At 40.3% G+C, this 19,995-nt stretch overlaps 1 protein-coding gene across 1 annotated transcript; it reads right to left on the reverse strand.

The window, feature by feature from the left end:
- Window positions 1–4,194: 4,194 nt before the first annotated feature.
- Window positions 4,195–18,003, reverse strand: LOC133012540 (serine/threonine-protein kinase 38-like). Its single transcript, XM_061080328.1, has 15 exons — window positions 17,890–18,003; window positions 17,661–17,816; window positions 12,522–12,661; window positions 11,722–11,773; window positions 11,495–11,617; window positions 10,471–10,554; window positions 10,269–10,392; window positions 9,729–9,883; window positions 9,544–9,646; window positions 9,308–9,369; window positions 8,988–9,105; window positions 8,402–8,525; window positions 8,129–8,224; window positions 7,930–8,021; window positions 4,195–7,335 (listed from the first exon to the last, which is right to left on the reverse strand). Exons 1-15 carry the CDS (start codon window positions 18,001–18,003, stop codon window positions 7,211–7,213), a joined length of 1,668 nt encoding a protein of 555 aa, XP_060936311.1. The 3' UTR covers window positions 4,195–7,210.
- Between the last annotated feature and the right edge of the window lie 1,992 nt (window positions 18,004–19,995).

Consider the following 19,995-nt stretch of genomic DNA (forward strand, 5'->3'; position numbering starts at 1 on the left):
ATTCTCAGGGTGTCCTCTTTTGAAACAACAATAAAAAGCGCTCATAGTGATACATCCTCTCGAGCAAGGACGATCTTTGGGCCTCACCAACATAGTGTAACTCGAGACCTCAGCACGAGACTTTATGTAAGCGAGGAGACCGCACGTGCCACGGACAAACGTGTTGACCTATATATTTTATAACTTAGCGGTCACGTGGTGTGGGTTGCCTCGTTAACCCATTTAAGGAGCGTCAGCGGAGAAAGTGACGTCACGCGTGCACGTCGTGAATTGACGGGACACACGCACGTAGAGGACGGAGAGACGACGGGAATAAAGTTGGTTTTTGATCTGGCTTCAAACTCCACATGTATAAATGTATATTCAGAAACATTGAACATTATTTGTGTTCATAAAGGAGATTGAGAAGCACAACTTCTTCCTCACAAAACAACAAAATACAGTAAAACTATGAATACATGCAATATTGTTTATGTCTTTATGTGACTTTTCTTTTTTACTGCATTTATTTATTCTTTGCTTGTGGATCCATGTTGGGGTGACTTCCTTTATTTTCTCTTTTTCTGTTTATTATCTGTTAATGATTCACCTGTATGGGTTTGTCTCTGTCATCGCCTCCATGGTTTGAAATAAAGGATGAAAAAATATATATCTTTATCTACATAGTACTTCACGAAAAAAGTTATTGTGATAGTGGAATTATAGCATTGCCTGAAAAAATGCCATAAATTCACACACACATGATTATTATTTTGCTAAGGGTCCTACAGATGAGTAACCATGTTTTTATTCAGTGTCAAATTCTATTACACGAAGCGCTATTACACTATTTAACATCGAAATAGATTTATATAACACATTTTGCCATGGTTTTCACTTCTGTACAAAAAATAGTGTCATTTTTTGATTTGCCTTGACAGGCTTTTTCACATTCCAAACAATAAATAGAATGAACAGATTTGCACTTAATAAAGATGTACCCTTTTTGTTTTTTTTACATCTTTTATTTTGCTTACAATTGTTTCAAACTGTGATTTTTACTTTTAAATGGAAATATTTTGATTTAACCTTTGTGTAGTTTTCCAATGTGCCTGTACATTCAATCTTTATGATACGTGCTCTATAAGTAAAACTGCCTATAAAAAGTATGGGTTAATGAACTATAGCTTTGGGTTGATATGCAGTCAGTGGGCAGTGTGCAGTGTTGTTTGACAGTAACGGGGTCATGACATGAACATCAGGTCAGAGACTTTGAACAGGAGCGTTCACAACCACCTCAGTAACTTGTTTGTTGGTTTTCTGCAGTTACCTGATTTCTTTAATGTAAACCACAAACCAGGTTTCCTTCACCGGAATAGGCCATTAAGGAAACCCAGTTAACTGGGGTGAGAAAGAAAAGAGTTGAACTCTTGACCACTCGACCACGTAACCATGTTTGTAAGGAGGCTGCAGCTCCACTTGAAAATGTGGACATGTGGGTGTCCTCCAGCATTAAAATCAAAGCACTGTGAATAAATGTGAATAGTTTTCTACATGAAAACAACAACCTCTAACTTGATATTATTTATCTTTACAATAATAAGCAATTTAATATGTACTGTTTAGGAATAAATATGATTGTGTAAGTAGACTGATCTCGAATTTCTACTATATTCACTGCACAATTAGATTTTAAGTTAAATTTTGTCTCAAAAAGCATTTTAATAACAAATCAGGCCAATCAGCACCTTTGTGATTGCATCACATTTGTGGACTGACAAGAAACAGGATCATTTTTTGCAATTATCTGTAACAATTAATTTGATCAGAGTGATCTTAAATTGGACTTTGTGCAGATAGAAGCATTTAAAACAGAAATAACAAATCAGACCATAACAGCACATGTGAGCCAGAGGTGCCCATCCCTGATCAGCTGGAAACTACCATGGTGCGTTTTAAGAGCTCCCCCTAGCGGCACAGTTGGTGCTTGCAGGGACAAAACTGACAATTGGGAGGCAAATCTTAAATAATCTTTTTTTTATATTTTAAGAGATTAAATAGGGGGGTTAAAACATTATATATGATTTGCCTGGTAGAGGTTCAATGAAAAGGTTTGATTCACAAAACATTTTAGCAATATCATTAAATCAGAATTATTGTCCAAATTAGATCCTTTCTCTCATTCAGTGATGCACAAACTGATATTCATGCTTTGGTCTCCATTAATATGGATTATTGTGACTGTGTTTGCAGAAGTGCCACAGGAATGCATCAACCGCTTCCAATTTGTTCAAAGTACAGCGGCTAGAGTTCTTACAAGAATATGAACATAAAACCCCCATTCTCGCCCTATGGCACTGGCTAGAGTTTATTTACACTTTTATTACAGGCTTTTTAAAGCTCTGCCTGGCCTTGCTCCCTCTTATATTGCTGACCTTTTAATCCCGTCCACACCTGCTCGTACAGAGGGTGGTAGAGCTTAGGCTCCACCACTATGGAATAACTTCCCACTGGGAATCAGACACCAACTTGTACACACATTTAGTTTAACTTCTGTGGAAAATCTGTTCATTCATTTTTGCGTTATCTTGCTACCAAACAAGTAAACAAACAAAACATGACCACCTTGGACTCAAAGCCTTTTAGTGTTACATTTTTTATTATTTTAAGCATTTTATCTACATAAAAACTCACCGGTGTGAATGAATATATTAATGAACCATCCCTCCTTCACTCCACAGAAAGCTTCCTTCAAGTGTCTACAACAATATGTACGTCATTACACCTAAAACACATGGCCTGCGGAGGGCTTTTAAAGCCTTGATTACGGGGAGCTTGGATTCTTGCTTTTACAAGGGGGGGGGGGGGGGGGGGAGAGAGAATTACACATTATGAACTAAGTTGCTGCGCTCTGAGGTTTCCGAGGCTGAGGTTTCCGAGGCAGAGAAGTAAGTAGACTACTTCAATCTAAATCTAGACACTAGATGTGAATGACTTACATTTTAGTTTTGTGTCACCGGCTTTTATTTGGGATATATGCATTTTCCTTAATCTGAGTTGGGAAAATGTGTTCTCTTAACATTCAGTCATGATTCTGTGATGTTGTAATGTTTGGTCCTTCAGGAATGAATTTTCTGGCTTAACTCAGTAACAAATTTCTCATAATCTCCATTTGTCACCATAATTTAACTCCTCTCAGATAAAGTGGCACAGCAATGGAATTCAAGTCCTCTTTTATATACATATATAGAATTTTGCGGATCCCAAATACGATATTTACCCTCCTGTTATTTTTTTTTCTTCTGTGGATGTACTTGAAAATAAAAGTGTAATCATGTCTCTATTACAGCACAGAAGAGTTTGACAGAACAAGGTGACATGTCACCTCACAACAACAAAAATCACAGATTATTCTACCACTTCATGAAAATGTCCTTTTTTTGTCACTTAAGCTTGATCACACAGTCACCATCCAACATTAGTTTTTCACGGACCTTCTCGGCTGGGAGACGAGATCTATCCGGATGAAGCGGTTTGGCCCTTTTCAAAGTATTGTCTGTATGTTCCAGTGATTAGACACAGCCGGGAAATCTGCAGCGGTAGCCATCAGCAAAGTCCCCCATTGTGCACCAGTCCCTGCTACTGTACTGCTTTCAGCTACCATTACATTTCTGTTTGAGTAAAACCCAGACGTTGGGATGTTTATAATGGGATAAAACACAGCCAGATCAGGGATGTGAATCTGATATGATCCAGTAATTAAAGGGGGTTTCCACAGATTTGATGAATTAGTTTACTCCTATTTGGGAGTATTACTGGGGTATGGAAGACACATTTACTAGTTATAGAAAGTTAAAACAGCAGAGTTGGATTCATAGGATTCCTTGGCCTCTGCTGCATCAATTCTGGTAAATATAATTTTACTATTACTAGTATTATCTCATCTTTTTTAACTTCATGAAAGTGCTAAATTGCTGGAGAATCCCTTTGAATCCCAGAAAACCCAAACATGAACATCCTCCAATTGAAATCCACTGAATGTTAGAACAAAATCTCATGAAAAATAATAAATAATGTTAAAATATACACGTATCTGCCTTCAGTCGACCATACTTTGAATGCTATGGGTCAATTTTGTTGGTGCATTCGTAGCCAACGGGTTTTCATAGGGACTTCCTGGATGAAGGTTAAACAGATTTAAATGTAAAAGGCGGAGGCTGGTGTAGGTTTAATATAACACAACACTAACATTTTCCAACTGATGAACGACTTAGTTCTTTCAATTCCTCTCAAATCACACCACAGACTGTTAATGTGGGATTCTTGTGATGGCTACAGCTTAGTTCAACGTGGTTAAGTCTTCAGCGAACTTCCTGTCCCTGCATGGACATTTAGAGCTTTTCTTGACACTGAACACACGGAACTGAGAAACGTCCTGTCCCCGCACACTCACTTTCTGTGTCGGAACCAAAATGGCAAATTATTCCAGGACCCAATTGGGTTAGCTCTCTAGCGATTTTCTTTTTTCTTGTTTGTCTAAAAGGTAGTTTGAAGTTGAGTGCAGCAAGCGACAGCTACATCTGAGCTTGTGTGTTCAGATCACGACGTGTGGCGATCACAGTTCTTTGGTTACTACGTTTAGCAGACGTGATGATGATTTTTTATCGTTGACAAAGCGAGGCCTTGCGTTAGATGTAATTGAGGCTTTTTTTCTAAGGGAAAGAAAAACAAATTAAATACAGCAAATGGAAACTTAATTCATTATCAACTATGAAAATTAAACCTCAACGGAAGGAAACATTTATCATACATGTGTAGATTTCCATGACATTAATCTGTTCTTATTATCTTTCTCCTTACTTTCCAAACAAAGACACTTTCTTTTAAAGTGTTTGCTTTGACGTTTTTTACCATCCCCTATCTAACTTATAGAACCAAGCTTTTTCTAAACTGCCTATGTTTTATCACTCAAATAATGTTTCTCACACGCACATTTAAAAAGCTGAATTTGCACATTTAGAATAATTTCCCTGTGTTTCTATTCTTTTCCTTATGATATTCCTCTCCCTCATTGACCTTTACAACTAATTCTTAATTGTTATTAACGTCCTTCTGATTAATTTCGGATGAACCCTCTAACAGATCTGGTTAAATATCTAAAGGCACTTTGCATATTTTGTCCGTCTAAGAAGGAAGCGATTGGCTGTCGGACTCATTGGAATCCCAAGCAGGGGAGACATCTATTACTGTAGCACTAATCTGAACCAAACAATGGGCTCTGAAGGGAAGAGACACTCAAGCACAGTTTGTTTGGCACCGTGTGACGGGCAACAGGACGATTCCAGCATGATTTGACTCTTCACTTGTTTGTTTTATATCTTAAAGCCTTTCCAATCATGTTTATAAAAGCTTTCAGTTGGTACAAAAAAAGCACCAACGCTTTAATCTGAACCTCATCCAATACTGTGAAGGAGTGGCACAAACTCATAGATATAACCCTAAATCTACCTGACTCTTTTTCCACATTATGATTCATGAGTTATCGTTTGAGAAATGAGCGAACGGGTTGCAAAACACCCAATCTCACAATGTGAAAGAAAGTGAAAAACAAATTCCATCATCTGCACCAAAATGTTACGGATTCTTTCAATGGATTCTTCCATCAACTTCTGCGGTAATTTAGTAGTTTTTGCGTAGTCTTGCTAACTCACCGACAGACAGACTTACGAACGCAGACGAAAACATAACATCCTCTGTATTATTATACCTTTATATAACTGCAAAGCATGTCAACATGTTGACGTTCAGACCTGTCGTCATTACAGCATTACTGCCCCTCACATGGGTAGAACCACGCCTGTGTTCTGACTGCCTTCTGATTTTAACCACACACATGTTAGGTTTTATATAACTTGCTTAGTCATGGTAGCAAAACCTGTCCACAGAAGAGACCCACGTGCAAACAGCTGCCAGATCACACACAGCCACCTCAGTGATGGCTCCTGTTAAAGTAGGTGTCTCTATGACCCCATATTGCAATGATGACGCACACACAGAGGTTTGAGCAGCTATCCTAATTAGGACTTTGCATTGACTTCCAGGCCTAAGCTAAACCTTACCAGTAACCTTAGCCATGACCAATTCATGCCTGACCCTGACCCTAACCTTAACTTAACAGCAATTCACATCTTACCACTAAACTTCTTCTTTAGTGTTAATTGGTGGGTGGCAACCAACATTGGGGTGCATTTCCAAAAAAAACCTTAATCAAGGTTAGGTTAACACAAACACACAGACCTAGGCCCTTACCCTAACCTTAAACATCCCAACTAAATGCCTAACCCTAACCCTACTGCCTTAATGGCTTTAGAAATTTAAGATGTTCCATTACCTAATAATTGTTTCTCCCTGCCCCAATATATTTAAACAGGCCATGAAGGGTTATGCATAAGGAGCTCCAAGTGGAATGGTCTTTTTCATCAAACCTTTACTATCCCTAACCCTAACTAACCTTTATCATTCCCTTAGTAGTATTGATGTAGAACTAATCAAGCCACCAAACCAAAACAAGACATTTCTCTGGGCTAAAAATAAACTTCAGTGGGAAGTTTTCACACCTTAAGCTTTTGTGAACTGAAGCAGAAATAAAAACACCAGAAATCATGCTGGAACTTTCCATCAACTCAATGAACAGAGTTAGGGTGAGGACGAGAGAGGGGTTCCTGTTCATACCAATAATCCAGAGTTTGACTACAGTGTATAGAGCATGTTCTCAGCATCAAAGAAATTGTTGCATCAGAGCCAGTTTAGCCATCAGTGCTGAGAGGTAATGATGCAAAGATGTCGAAGCAGTGATTTGTATTCGAGCCTCACTCCCAGCGCCGCCGTTTTAATGCTTTTAGGCAGTGAACCAAATCTCTCCAGAAGCAATGTGCCGCTGAACATGCAGATATGCTGATTTAGTGTCCTAGTTGGTGAGGTGGCCTGAGAGCTATGGCTAGAGACAGCACAGGTATACAGTATAAACAACCGAGGTAATGCGGTAATGCTTTTAGGAGTTCTTGCGGCGGCTGAGCAGACCTAATAAATTGTGATGGTTAAATTTAGACTGAGAGGCTGTCAGCGCAGCCTTCAGCACCAGCGGGGCACCAGGGCCCGACCCTGTGTCCGTATAAACGTCTGTTTTTTTGTTGTTATTTCCTCCACGACGGCCTCTCCCTGTTTGAGCGCATCAGGCCTTCCCTGCCTTCATGTATGTGGGGATGGTGCCTCGCTGAGTCAGACCCTCAAAGCGCTTGTACGTGTAGTTGAGGAACACCCAGTCCTTGGACTTGAAGTCTGGCTCAGTCGAATTGGCTGTTCACAAACACAGAAATAAGAAAAAGGGTTAGGGTTAGTTAGGGTTAAATATTTTTATTTTAATTTTCCAAATGAGGAGCCAACACAAGTATTTGTAGGCTTATCATATTAAGCTTTTTTATAGCTCAATTCAAACATTCATTTGAACATGGGAGAAAAGATCGACCTGTAATGACCCTCTCAAATACAAAATATTCAGTCTAAAAGCGTATCAAACTCTCTGAAGTAGTTTGTCTCCTGATCCAACAGAGGGCGATCACTGTGAGCTTCACTCGTCAAACGCCCCCTTGAGTCATCAGTAGAGACAGTAATGTCTTACAAAAAGGTTTTGCTATGAAAACGGAGGATGCTCGCAATTAAAGCCGTCCTGAGCAGACAATCATGACACCAGAGCACCTAAGAGACTAATATATTTGAACGAATTGTGTGTCACGTCTAAATCATTCAAACTTGATTTTTGGAAAAAGTGACAGCCTTAATAAACTCAGTGGCTCAATAAGTTCCTTAATGTCAATAATCTATTACTACCCATGATTAATGTTCTAATCAAATTTTTCCTGCAGTTCAGCTAGAAGAATACTTCACACAAACCTGGCTGAAGGATGTCTGATTCAGGGAATTCATCGAAGTTAGAGGTGTCATCAATACTCTTGATTTCGATGGAGATGGCTGCCGGCCGCTCCCTGTGGAGGCAACACAAAGGGATTCATGTAGGCAGGGAGGAGGAGGGACAAACTCAGAGAGCAGTGGTCTTCCAAAAGAAGGTGGAAAAACAAAACGCTTCCTGTACCTGATGTGCTCCCAGTCCACTGACTCAAAGAACTGATGACTCTTGATCTCTTCCACACTCACAGCTCCAACCCTGTTCTCATTGTCAGTGCAATACCTGAAACACATAAACACACAGCAGACTGATCAAACAACTGAATGATAAACCAATACATACAAGTTATAGTGACAGAAAATCTGATTCTAATATGCAGTAGAAATACCAAGATTTTTATCATATGGCTTTGAGGGGTGTTTGAGATAGAGATTGTCTTAAAAAGGCTTTTTTACAAACCTTAATATCAAGTCTTTGGCCCTCTCTGAGATGGGGACTTCAGGTGGGAAGACAAGTGTTTCCTTCCAGTTCATCACCTTCCTGTACGTCTCCTGCGGCGTCTCCGAGCAGAAGGGTGGATAACCTGAACACAGCCAACGGGGATTTTAGGAAAAACCCTATTTTTCTTATTTGATCAATTTGATAAAGGCAAAGTGCCTTGGCTGTACTGTTCCTTAGTACAATCAACATAAAGTCTGACTCATTCGTCTAGACTTTTTGCCATCTACAATTATTTATTATTTTCCTTTCACATGTGAAGAACTCAAGAGGAGATTGTCCAAGTCAGGATCATTCACAACAATAGGTAAATGTCCAGAGCATTCAGGCGAGTGGTAGCGTCTGGGTAGAGTCTGTCACGACATGACATTTCCACTGCGGAAATAGCATGTTTTTGTTTACAGCACATAAACACCGCCATCTGCCCTCATCACTAAAAGCTCTCGGATCTTGTCTTTCCTAGTTGACGTGTTCGTCTGTGTCTTCTATGTGTGTGTCACCTCTTTTCCATGTCTGAGAGCAGCTATACAGACAAATGCATGCTTACCAATGAGCATTTCATACATGATGACACCCAGAGACCACCAGTCACACAGTTTGTTGTATCCCGTCTGCAGGAAGACTTCAGGAGCAATGTAGTCCGGCGTACCCACAGTGGAATAAGCCTGAAAAGTTACACGTGAAAAGTTTGGGTAGAAATTAAAAACACAAAACAAAAACAGAAGTGGGTTAAAGTCCAACTTGTCAGTATTACACTGCTTTAAAAAGTCTTGTTGCAATTCAAGCTCTTCCAAGCCACCAGGCCTGTACTTGGTAAAGACAATGTTTCTTTGGAATACCAGAGCCAGTAAAATGATAAAGTCTTACCAGCTGCCTGCGATTCTTCTTCCATGTCTCTGCTTTCCTCTTGGAGTTCATATTTTGAAAGGCTACAAGGAAGGATACACAGGAAAAGTCGCAATTGTACAGTACATTTCTTTAAAAGAGACCAAAGCAGAATCTCTCTGAAATGTATTACATAGCACATGAATATACATCTGCATTTGGATTGGGTTAAATTGGTAGATGGATGTTTATTGTAGATGTTAGATTTTTGAACTCACAGAAATCACTGGGTGGGTTGTGGGTCAGGTTCCTGTAAAACTCTGTGCGATGAGCTTTTTTCAGTCCCGTACACAGGCCGAAATCTGACAGCTTCACGTGTCCCTGTGAGCAGAGAGACATTTGATGATCATCTGCAGAGAGTCATCATGCAAACAGACGAGATTTCTGGTGGGTGTGGTCTCACCCTGGAGTCCAGCAGCAGGTTGTCAGGTTTGATGTCCCGGTGGATGAAGCCCAGCTGGTGGATAGAGTCGATGGCTAAAACCGTCTCTGCGATATAGAACTGCGTGGCTTCTTCTGACAGAGTGTCCTTCTTCATTAGCAGGGTCATCATGTCGCCTGGCAACAAGCTCACAAGTCAGAGCTTTGGAAACATTTTAATCTTCTACCAATACATGACTTGTCCATGGTGGACACTGATTTATGACAAAGTTCAGAAACACTCCACCTATTGTCACTTTCCTGTTTGTTTAATGTGAATAAAATAATACATTTTCTGATTGAACACCGGAGAAGGAGCTATATGTGAGAACTGAGAATGCAAATATCCTAGCGAGAGGCTCCAGACTTTCTCCAGTGTGAGAAACAACATCAACACACCCACTCACAGTGAACCCTCTGCACATTCTCCAATTTGCGTTCTCTCATAGAACCCCTCCAGATAATGTCCGAAGAACAGTCGAGGTTTAGAGCTGGTCTGAAAGCAGCTTTATAAAGTGCAAACCTCCAGGCAGGAACTCCATGATGAGGTAGAGGTTCCTCTTGTCCTGGAAGCTGTAGAACATCTTGACCACCCAGGCGCCGTCTGCCTCCACGAGAATGTCCCTCTCTGCTCGGATATGAGCAACCTGTAGGGAGAGGGTATAGAACCTTTAACAAGGTGCCTAATGTCTCCTGTGAACTGTGGTGTTGACAAAATGTTTCACCTGTTCCTTCTCCAGCATGTCTGCCTTTCTCAAAATCTTCATGGCGTAGATGTGGCCCGTGTCTTTTTTCTGCACCAAGCGCACCTGGAGAAGACAACATCATTTCAAGACAAGGATAAAAGAAACATACAAGTAATAGATGAGAACATTTACATAAAAGCCATCGTTTAAAATATACATGATGTTTCAGGTCTTAGTTCCTCGGGTTAACAGTAAAACTCAAAAGCCTGGTTCCAGAAGCAAAAATACCATTCATTTCTGAATAGAGATTTTGATTATTAGCCATAAAATATGTCAGACTCACAAGCTACGAGATTGTGAAACTGTTGGAGTCACAAGTCCATAAGATATCAACTGAGTTTTAAGGAAAAAACATTATATTTACAATATCAAGGAGATGTACGACACTACCCACAATCCTCAGGTGTAATAGCAAGGTCTGATTGGTGGAGCTTCCTGTTACCATGGGAATGTTTACCAAAACCATGGTACAGGCTACAATCGGATACTTCAGTGTTACTACACTTGGTTACTATACTATACACTATATCAAACTGTACATACCCACAAGACACAAACTACATTATATTAACGTTAAATTAACAACCAACTTTAATTTAAAAAGAAGCTCGCTGGAGGGTTTTGGAAAGAGATTGCTTGCAATGGTTCATAGGACGTGTAGTTCCTTTACTCTTATAATAATGATGTATTATCTTGTACCTTAAGCTTTTTAGGTCACAGCCAGCAAAGCACCATGACCATTAATTTACTCAAGTGTGTCAGTGCTTTGCTTGAAGACAGTAGCAGCAGATTTACTGTATCAAAAGTATAACACACAGGAAATGAAATGAACACTGTGGTAACACTGTGGTGAAAGTGACCAGACCGGTTTCGATGTCGAAGTAAAAACCACTGAAACCACACACTCTGCTGATGACCCTTACTTAACTTGAGGAAGTTAAGGCTCAGTTAAAAGGCCTTCAACTTTGCCACCCTTATTTTACTTTTCTTTTTTAAAACACACCTCTCCAAAAGCACCTCTTCCGATAACTTTAAGGGACTCAAAGTCGTCCAAGCCCAGTCGCGTCCTCTTCAGTCGCAAAAACTCGGTCTCCTTACGGGCGTGCTGCGAGCGCCGCATTACTTTCTGCAAAGCACAAAGAGACTTTCAGTGATTTGAATTTGAACAAAAAAGACAACATTAAAGAGGAAAAAAAAGGTGTAAGTGAGACTAAAATAAACATGCTGTACCTCATCGTCTGGTAAACCTTCATCTTCCATTGCCTTCTCCAACTTTTTTTGCCTACGGTTAAAAAAAACAACATAGAGTGTAAGGTATAAAAATGAGTAATGGCTGAAAACATACAGAATTTACCTAGTTAATTTACAATATAAGAGTGAGACATTTCACAGTGGAATCATACAAGGAGGGATCAGGTGACCTAAAGCCTATCAGATCTTGAAAATGAATCCCCTCTCAGTTTATGCAGTGAAGAGTGAGTGAGCTGAGACACACTGAGCCATGTTACCTGGACCAGAGATCAACTCTCAGGTAATGTGAGAACACATGAGGCAGATTAGAAGGCGCCCCTTTGTTGTGTTAACACCTGCGTTGAAACACCTCTGCATTGTTTCCTTTAGCAGTGCTGGAGCAAGTGACATTTGACGCTTTAAACAACATCACAGCTTAATTTACATGCAGGGCCACTGAAGTCACTGGCTGCTCTTTAAAGGTTAAATATCCAGGACGTAAAATAAATAATTTGTTTTTGCAGTAAAACAGACAGATTGGTTTGTGAACATCACATGGTATCATCCCCCAAGGCAGCTTCTATTTGATATATATAAACTATGTATGAAAATGTTTATCTACGTTATAAATGGAGTTAGAAGTAGAATTACTTTCTATAGAAACTAAATATCTTATTGCAGCCAGTGGAGACGCCCTCTGCTGGTCATTGGAGAGAATGCAGGTTTCAGGCACTTCTGTATTGTCTTCACTTTCAGGACCTGGAGTATACGTCCATTTCATATACAGTCTGTGGTTTTACCTCATCTCACGCTCCTCGTGCTGGGTGAGCAGAGTGCTGTAGAAGTTTTCCAGTGTCAGCTTGGCCACAGTCACCCTCTCTCGGGTGTGGTTGCTCATGGGAAGGGTCGCTGCCGTCCCTCCCGTCATGGCCACACTTTCCTGTTAAAAACACACCAACATATTCGTCCAGTTACTGCCACCAATAGTGTTACGGGAATATTGGACTCAGGATTCAGTCTTCTACAATATTGTTTTGTTACCAAAGTGCAGTTAATTGCTAATAAAACACACCCTCACTCAATTCAATACACTCAGAATGTTGTGTTGCTGCAGCCACACTTGCTGTGATATGACCAGAAGCTTATAGTGGCTGATGTTATCTACTGTTACAAACTTTACGATGAGCGTTCAGCAAACTTGCTTTAAGAGACACACAGAGAGTTAACTTAATTTGGTGGCTGAGAAGTCAAGAACCCATGTTTCTAAATTTGAGGACTTGCAAATAAAAGAATCAAAAAAAGAATAGTGAAGATTGGTGACATGAACAGGGTTATTTTACTTTACAGAAAAGTTCCCTCCAGAAACATTATTACCATTTTTACAGGCTGAGTAGTACTCTGTAGAAAATAAACTGAATGGGTTTATTACTTGACAGATATTAAAAACAAAATGTTACCAGAGAAGTTGTAACATCACAAACTGATAAGCACTGCATGACAACAACCAGGGAAGATGATAAGCTCTAAATCGTCACCACTGATAAAGATGCTGCAGACTCATGAATTCACGAAGCAGTGCAATTAAATCTAAGAGTCAAATAAAAAATAATGGCACAGCAGTAAGCAGTGCTACTTTCAGAGAAAGCAGGAGACACTAACTCTGGTTCAACTGCTTTGAATTGAGCCGTCATGAGGACACCAAACTGAAGATACAATCACTGGCATGGCCTCATGTTGCAGGTTTTCCTGGTAGACGATCAGATAAACTGAAACCATTATGTTACACTTAACTCGACACCTCTTACCAAGTTTAACTTCATGATGTAAAAGTGTGTTTAAATTTAAATTCTCACTGAGGCGCCAAGCAGGGGATAGGTGAGTAAAAGGGAGGTATCCACTTTTACATTTCAGTGAGTGCAGCTCTGCAGCAGATCCCCTAACCACAGACTGAGTTGTGCCAACGTCAGATCCTTGGTATATATATTCCTGTGCCCCCAGAACATGGACAGGAAACCGTGCTGTGGTTGGCTCATGGTTTCACTCCTGGAACTAATCGTTATTTCTCAGAATGCGTTCCTGTGAATTCTTCACTGATTTGCATCTAGCGAACTAGAAAAAAATCTAGCAAGGACAGAAAAATATCCAAGAAATTCCTGAGAAAACATCCGATGTTGATTATACTGGTGAGAAAAACCAGACACCATCATTAATTTGCAAGAACAATGCATCACGTCAGAGCACTTCAGTTCTAAGCAGATAAATAGAGATCTATACAAGTATTTCTGCACTCATTCCTATGAAACGATTGTTCTCTTCCTGGCAAAAACACAAACACGGATATCTTCTTGCACTTGTGTGGGTAGAAATTAAACCACAGTGAGCAGGAGTAACACACTCACATGTTTTTGAGGTGTACGTCACAAGCAGTAGTGGGATAAGCATGAATGACAGTGTGAACTAGAGAAGGTCAAACTAAGCACTACTCAATGAACTTAGATTTTCTTCTTCTTACATTAATGGCATATTAACATGATCAGATTATGAGCATCTTATGTAATAGAGGGAAAGAGGAAAAGGGTGGATGTGAATATTGTCCAAACATTTCAGCATTGGAAAGGGTACGAATTGGCTTGATTAGCTCAAACAGGGATACAAATGCCCTGCAGCCCACAGATAGGGCTCATGTTTCGTCTAGTCACTGGCTCCTTTCCCGTCCGGGCCTCAGCAATCGCACAACAACCAGACACTTCCTGACTTCTGAGGGGAAATCTCTGAATCACTTCTGGAGGCTGCTCGGTGTGGGAGGATTAAACTGAGATGGTAAAAGGTCTGTGTTTATACAGCGCGTTTCCAGTCTTTTCGACCACTACAAGTCCCATTCACACAGACATAAAGTACATACAGAACTTAAACGCAGCCCTTTTTCTATCGTACAAACTATCACAAACCATTCATACACTGTCGGGCCAGCTGGCAGTTTCTTGCCCATGGACACTTCGAAATGCAGACAAGAGGAGATGGAGATCGAACCGCCAGCCTTCTGGTCACTTCCTCTTGAGCCAAAGTAGCAGATCTGACCAGATTTGACCCCAAGGATGCACAGCCTAAAGCAAAACATCCCAGTTCATCGTCACTAACTCAAACACAAAGCAGCTCAAGCAGACTCACTTTCCTCTTAATTCTTGAGGGGAGCCTCTATCGATAATATCAATGGGGCCAGGGTTTGTGCAGCTGTGGCTCAGGAGGTGAATGGTTTCATTCCTGGCACCTCTATCCCACATGACTATGTATCCTTGGGCAAAACACAAACCCCAAATTGCCCCTGAGAGCTGGGCTGACAGCGTGCGAGTGATGTTTGATAGAGACAGTCCTGCACAAAGGCACTTTATGAATGTGTTAATGGATGAATGGCAAAACTGTACTGCTAGGAGCTTTGAGTGGTCATTTAGACTAGGAATGCATTTCACAACTATACACCATTTGCTAAACACAGAAATAAAGATAGAGCTAAGCTGTGGACATGCACAAAGAGACTCTCCATTATTGTTTGTTCCCATTCCGCAAAAGGTTAAGATTGTAAATAAATGGTGATAAATGAAAGGTGGCACTAAATACTCGTCTATGAAGTTCTTCCCTCCACCTTACAAGTGTCATGTGATAAGGTAAACAATGGTTAGGTTGGTGAGACCCCCCCCCCTCCCCCTTGAGAGAGTCAGCATGCACAACTGACTCCTTCCACTTGTCACAGTAAGCACTGGAAACTAAATGAACTGAACGGAGCTAATTTCATTAACGATGGCTCAGTTCCATCAAGTGTCCCAGCAGCACCAGTGGGCCTGCATGTTAAATACCAGGACCCTGCAGCTTGTTTACCTAAATGAATTGTGGTCATTTTGAATGTTGTCACAGTGGTCTATACTGTATCCGTGAATATGGAATTCAACTATTATTAATTTCATTACTTATACCTGCTTTTCCCACTGTGACACTTTAAATTGACTTTAGTGTAAAAGACCTATTGATGTACACACTTGGGTCATAAGACTGGAAAAAAACGTTTGTGGTGTTTTTTCCCTGAAGTGGAAAATGAAGCATCATTCAAACAGTTAGAAGCATTTGCCTCACAGTGGAGTCAGCTGGGCCTTCAGCTCAAGGACTGAAAGGATCCAGTTTCGCTCAATGTTAGCCAGATCCACCCCACAGCTAAACAAACACAGTTACTTCACGACACTTTGAAAGCAAGCTCAATATTAAGAGACTCAAGCATGCAGCCTGAGAGCTATGGGTCAAATCTGTCAATTGAAACTAAGATCTATCCATAGTCACCAATTATTCAAACTTTGTTCTACAAAAATAAATGTTTTTTTCTTATTTAAAAGCTTCAACCATTCTTAGATCAGTTATGCTATTTCAGATTTTAAAGACATATGCAGATGCGTGTGTAAATTATAATTGAACATTACAAAATTTCTTAAAGAGTCAGACTCATAATGCCTCACATGTGGTCAATGCTATTATCTATTGGGTATGAATATGAAGTTAAAGTGGGCAGAAGATTCAGAGCGTCACAATTTCCCAATATGGTGGGTTTCTCAGTTTGGTGCGGTTTACGTATGTGTCTGGAAACCCAGAGACACACTCCACCCTTTAAATACTGTAAGTGACTGGACAGGAAACCCTTTCCGTCCCGAATGAAAGGACTAAGTCATGACTCTGGAGAGAGGAATGGGGCACAAACACACACACACACACACACACACACACATACAAAACTGACAACTTATAATATTGACATAAAACAACCACTAAATTGAATCAAAAAGCCTGTACCAACAATTCCTTAATACTTTTATCATTACGCAGATTTCTTCCTGTGGAAATATGTCCGTATCCACAACTTTAAAAAAAATGTAAGTTGAAATCATAGACTGGTGGTAATACTTAGAAACATGCATCAGAATTGACTCCTTCAAGGTCAGTGCCACCATTGTGTATTTCAAATTTTATTTACACTGCGTTTTTTGCCTAAAAGTTCTCTGAAAACATGGTGTAAATGACGCTGTCTCCAGTCAGATTTGAATGTCAATTACATGACACCAGAATCGAGAGTATGGAGGCATTTTATGTTTTTTTTCTTTTGTTTTTTCTGTTTGATTGATCGGTCCCGCAGTTCCTTCAATTGTACAATGACTGTGGACTACAGTGGCATCCGATCTTGATGGTGGATCATGATCTTGCTGGCTGCTGACCATAGGCTATAATTGCAGCAGGACTGCTTGACATATAGTATTGAAGTTATCTTTCAAAATGTTTACCCTAATCAATGCTGCTAAAACCTTTATCTTGAGGATGTTTTCCTACACTTGACATCTATTGCACTTCTGTCCATCCTAGGAGAGGGATCCCTCACATGTGGCTCTCTCTGAGGTTTCTACGTATTTTTACCTGTTAAAAGTGTTTTTAGTAGTTTTTCCTTACTCTTGCTGAGGGTCAAGGACAGAGGATGTCACACCATGTTAAAGCCCTGTGAGACGAATTGTGATTTGTGAATATGGGCTATACAAATAAAATGTGATTGATTGGTTGATTGATTGATTGACCCTCCATCAGCAAAGTGGTGGGTAGATAACGAGTGAATTTTCATTTTTCGGTGAACTCTCCCTTTAAGCGGACACCTCACACCTCTCCCTGTCAGAGCCCCTGAACGGAGCCACTCTAGCTCCGCCACTGCTGCCTCGGACGTGATGGGAGATGACTGTTTTCCCACTCTGACGTTTCTCTGGACATTGTAAACACTGGCTCGGTCTGACGCTGGCTTGAGTTAGCATAGCGGTTTGTGTGCTACGCGTCTGTCTGGCAGCTTCCATCCCCACAATGGATTCTAATCCGAGAGTAATAAAAAGTAAATAGTGTTTTCGTAGAGACGTATTTGCACATACCTCCGTGTCCTGCTCCAGAGTCAAAGGTGGGCTCTCCGCCGGCCACACAGGGGAAGAAATAAAGGATGTGATCCGGTGGGTTTTGTGATGTGAGGCTACAGGCTCCAGTTCACCGCTCGTCCACACAGACCTACCAGGAGAAACAGCTGACGCCAGTCATAGCAGAAGCCCCCCGAGGCTAACGACAAGCTAACCCGACAGCCTCAAGCCTCCATAAGTCACCTCTGACCTCCGGTGGGACGCTGCCTCCGTCTACAGCTCCGTAAAACCACCGTGTGAGGGAGAGCTGCTTCCCGGGGACCGCTAGCCTCATCCACGTTCTGGGCAAACGCAACGGCGTCATCACTTGAGTGACGTATGCGCGGACCAATCAAAGGCAAGCAAGTGGACCGCTGCTGCCTGCTGGCCAATCATTGAAGGGATAGACATGAGATTGACAGGTGTATCAGCCAGTCACAATATTATAAATCACCCCGTGGGAGTTGCTTTGATTTGGACAGCAGCCTGATAATCCCACACAGCTATGAGAGAATAAAACAGCTACGGGAATTAGAAAGATTATTGCGTCATTGTTGTGATTATTCTTATCGAAAACACTTGATATGCTATTCTGATATTTTTGTTTGAATTGTATTAAATAAACATAACCATAGAATAATACTATAATAACTACAAGAGGGTGTCTGAGGTCAATCAAAGGTCGGATTGAAAAAACAAACTTCAGGTTGTTATTGATGTGTATAGAACTAAATTATGTTTATATTAGAGTGTCTTTGATGTGTAAATATGACAGACCTATTGTACTGTATCTTTAGAGCATGGAGATTTTTATTGGACTACTTGAGCTTACAGTGGCAATATAATACAGTATTAAAACCAGTGTACAATGCGATAATATAACAATAAAAGCATGATAAGGACCCAGACAGGCCACAGCAGTATTCTTCATGCTTTGAAGGCAAGATCTGAAACCTGTGGCGTAAGGATGACTAGTTTGGGCCCAAAATAAATAAAATGTGGAGACGTCAGATCACATTTTCACAATAAAAAAAACAATAATATTGACCTTTTTCCTCCAATCATCCCAGCAAAGCTTCTTAGAACTGCATCAACCTTATCTGGCATTTACTTGTAGACTGAGAGGAGCAGGATGGAGCGAATACATTACTCTTATTACTACTTAATAATGTAGACTACAAAGCTGGAACACCAACAATCAACAATCTGTTGGGTGAAGTCTCTCCTGTCGACGGTCTCCATATTTGGACAGGTTGAGTGCTTTTACTGTTGAGGACATGATGTCAACATGCACAGAAGGTGGGTTGTAGTCTGCTAACACTTCTGGGTGTGGTGTCTATAGCAGACAAGGCTGTTTCTATATTTCTCACATCAATGGGTCCCACTGAGCTGCGACACAGCGACTATATTTAGACATTGGTTCTATAAACGCTCTGGCCAACAGCCCATGGTTTGCAAAGTTCAGTCTGAAGCCCATCAGAACACCGAGACACATTTTAAATAAAAGTCAAGACTTCAGAGCTCCTCATGACTGTCAATGTGTGGGATCACGACAAAATTACAAAATTATCTGTTTTTTTCCTCTTCTATGAATCTCCCGGTGGCTTGGGCTTTAGAAAATATACAAATATAATATGTGTCTTTAGAGAATGCATACGAGCTTATTAAGTAATTTAAATACATTTATGTTGATGACACTTTTAGATGCCAGTGTTTCTACCTCCTGCAGTTGTCTGAATTCTCAAACGGAAACTTAAAATGCCAATGGTATATTTTTAAATCATCAGCAGATCTCTTCCCTATTTCTTTCAGCACTCCATTTTTTTATCTCGCTTGTGAAAACCTATAAAATAACATTCAGTTAGTCAGTGATTTTTCCTCTTCTATAAATCATCTGGGGTCTTCTCAGGCTGCTTTGGCTTTAGAAAGTATTCACATAAAATAAGAATTTCTCTTAAGAAACTTCATAAAAATGTTTAAAGAACTTTTGATATAATTTAGAACACAAACATTTCTGTAGATTATGTGATTTAGGTGCCAATGTTTTTACACAAATTTCAGATTTCTCATACAAGAACCTAAAATGCCAAAGTTTCCCCATCATGTATACTTTTAAACATCAGCAGATCTCTTCCCTATTTTACCCCCCCGGCACTATTTTTATCTTGCTTATGCAACCCTTGGAAATATCACAAAATGTTTAAAGACCAGAAAGTGTTGACGCTGTAGGCGTTACACTGTAATTCTCGTGTTGTATCTACGTGTTAGCTTTCAGTTGTTTAGATTATCAAGTGAACAGTTTCCCACTGAAACTGAA

The sequence above is a fragment of the Limanda limanda genome, chromosome 1 (genome assembly GCF_963576545.1).
Source record: "Limanda limanda chromosome 1, fLimLim1.1, whole genome shotgun sequence".
NCBI classification, from domain to species: Eukaryota; Metazoa; Chordata; class Actinopteri; order Pleuronectiformes; family Pleuronectidae; genus Limanda; species Limanda limanda.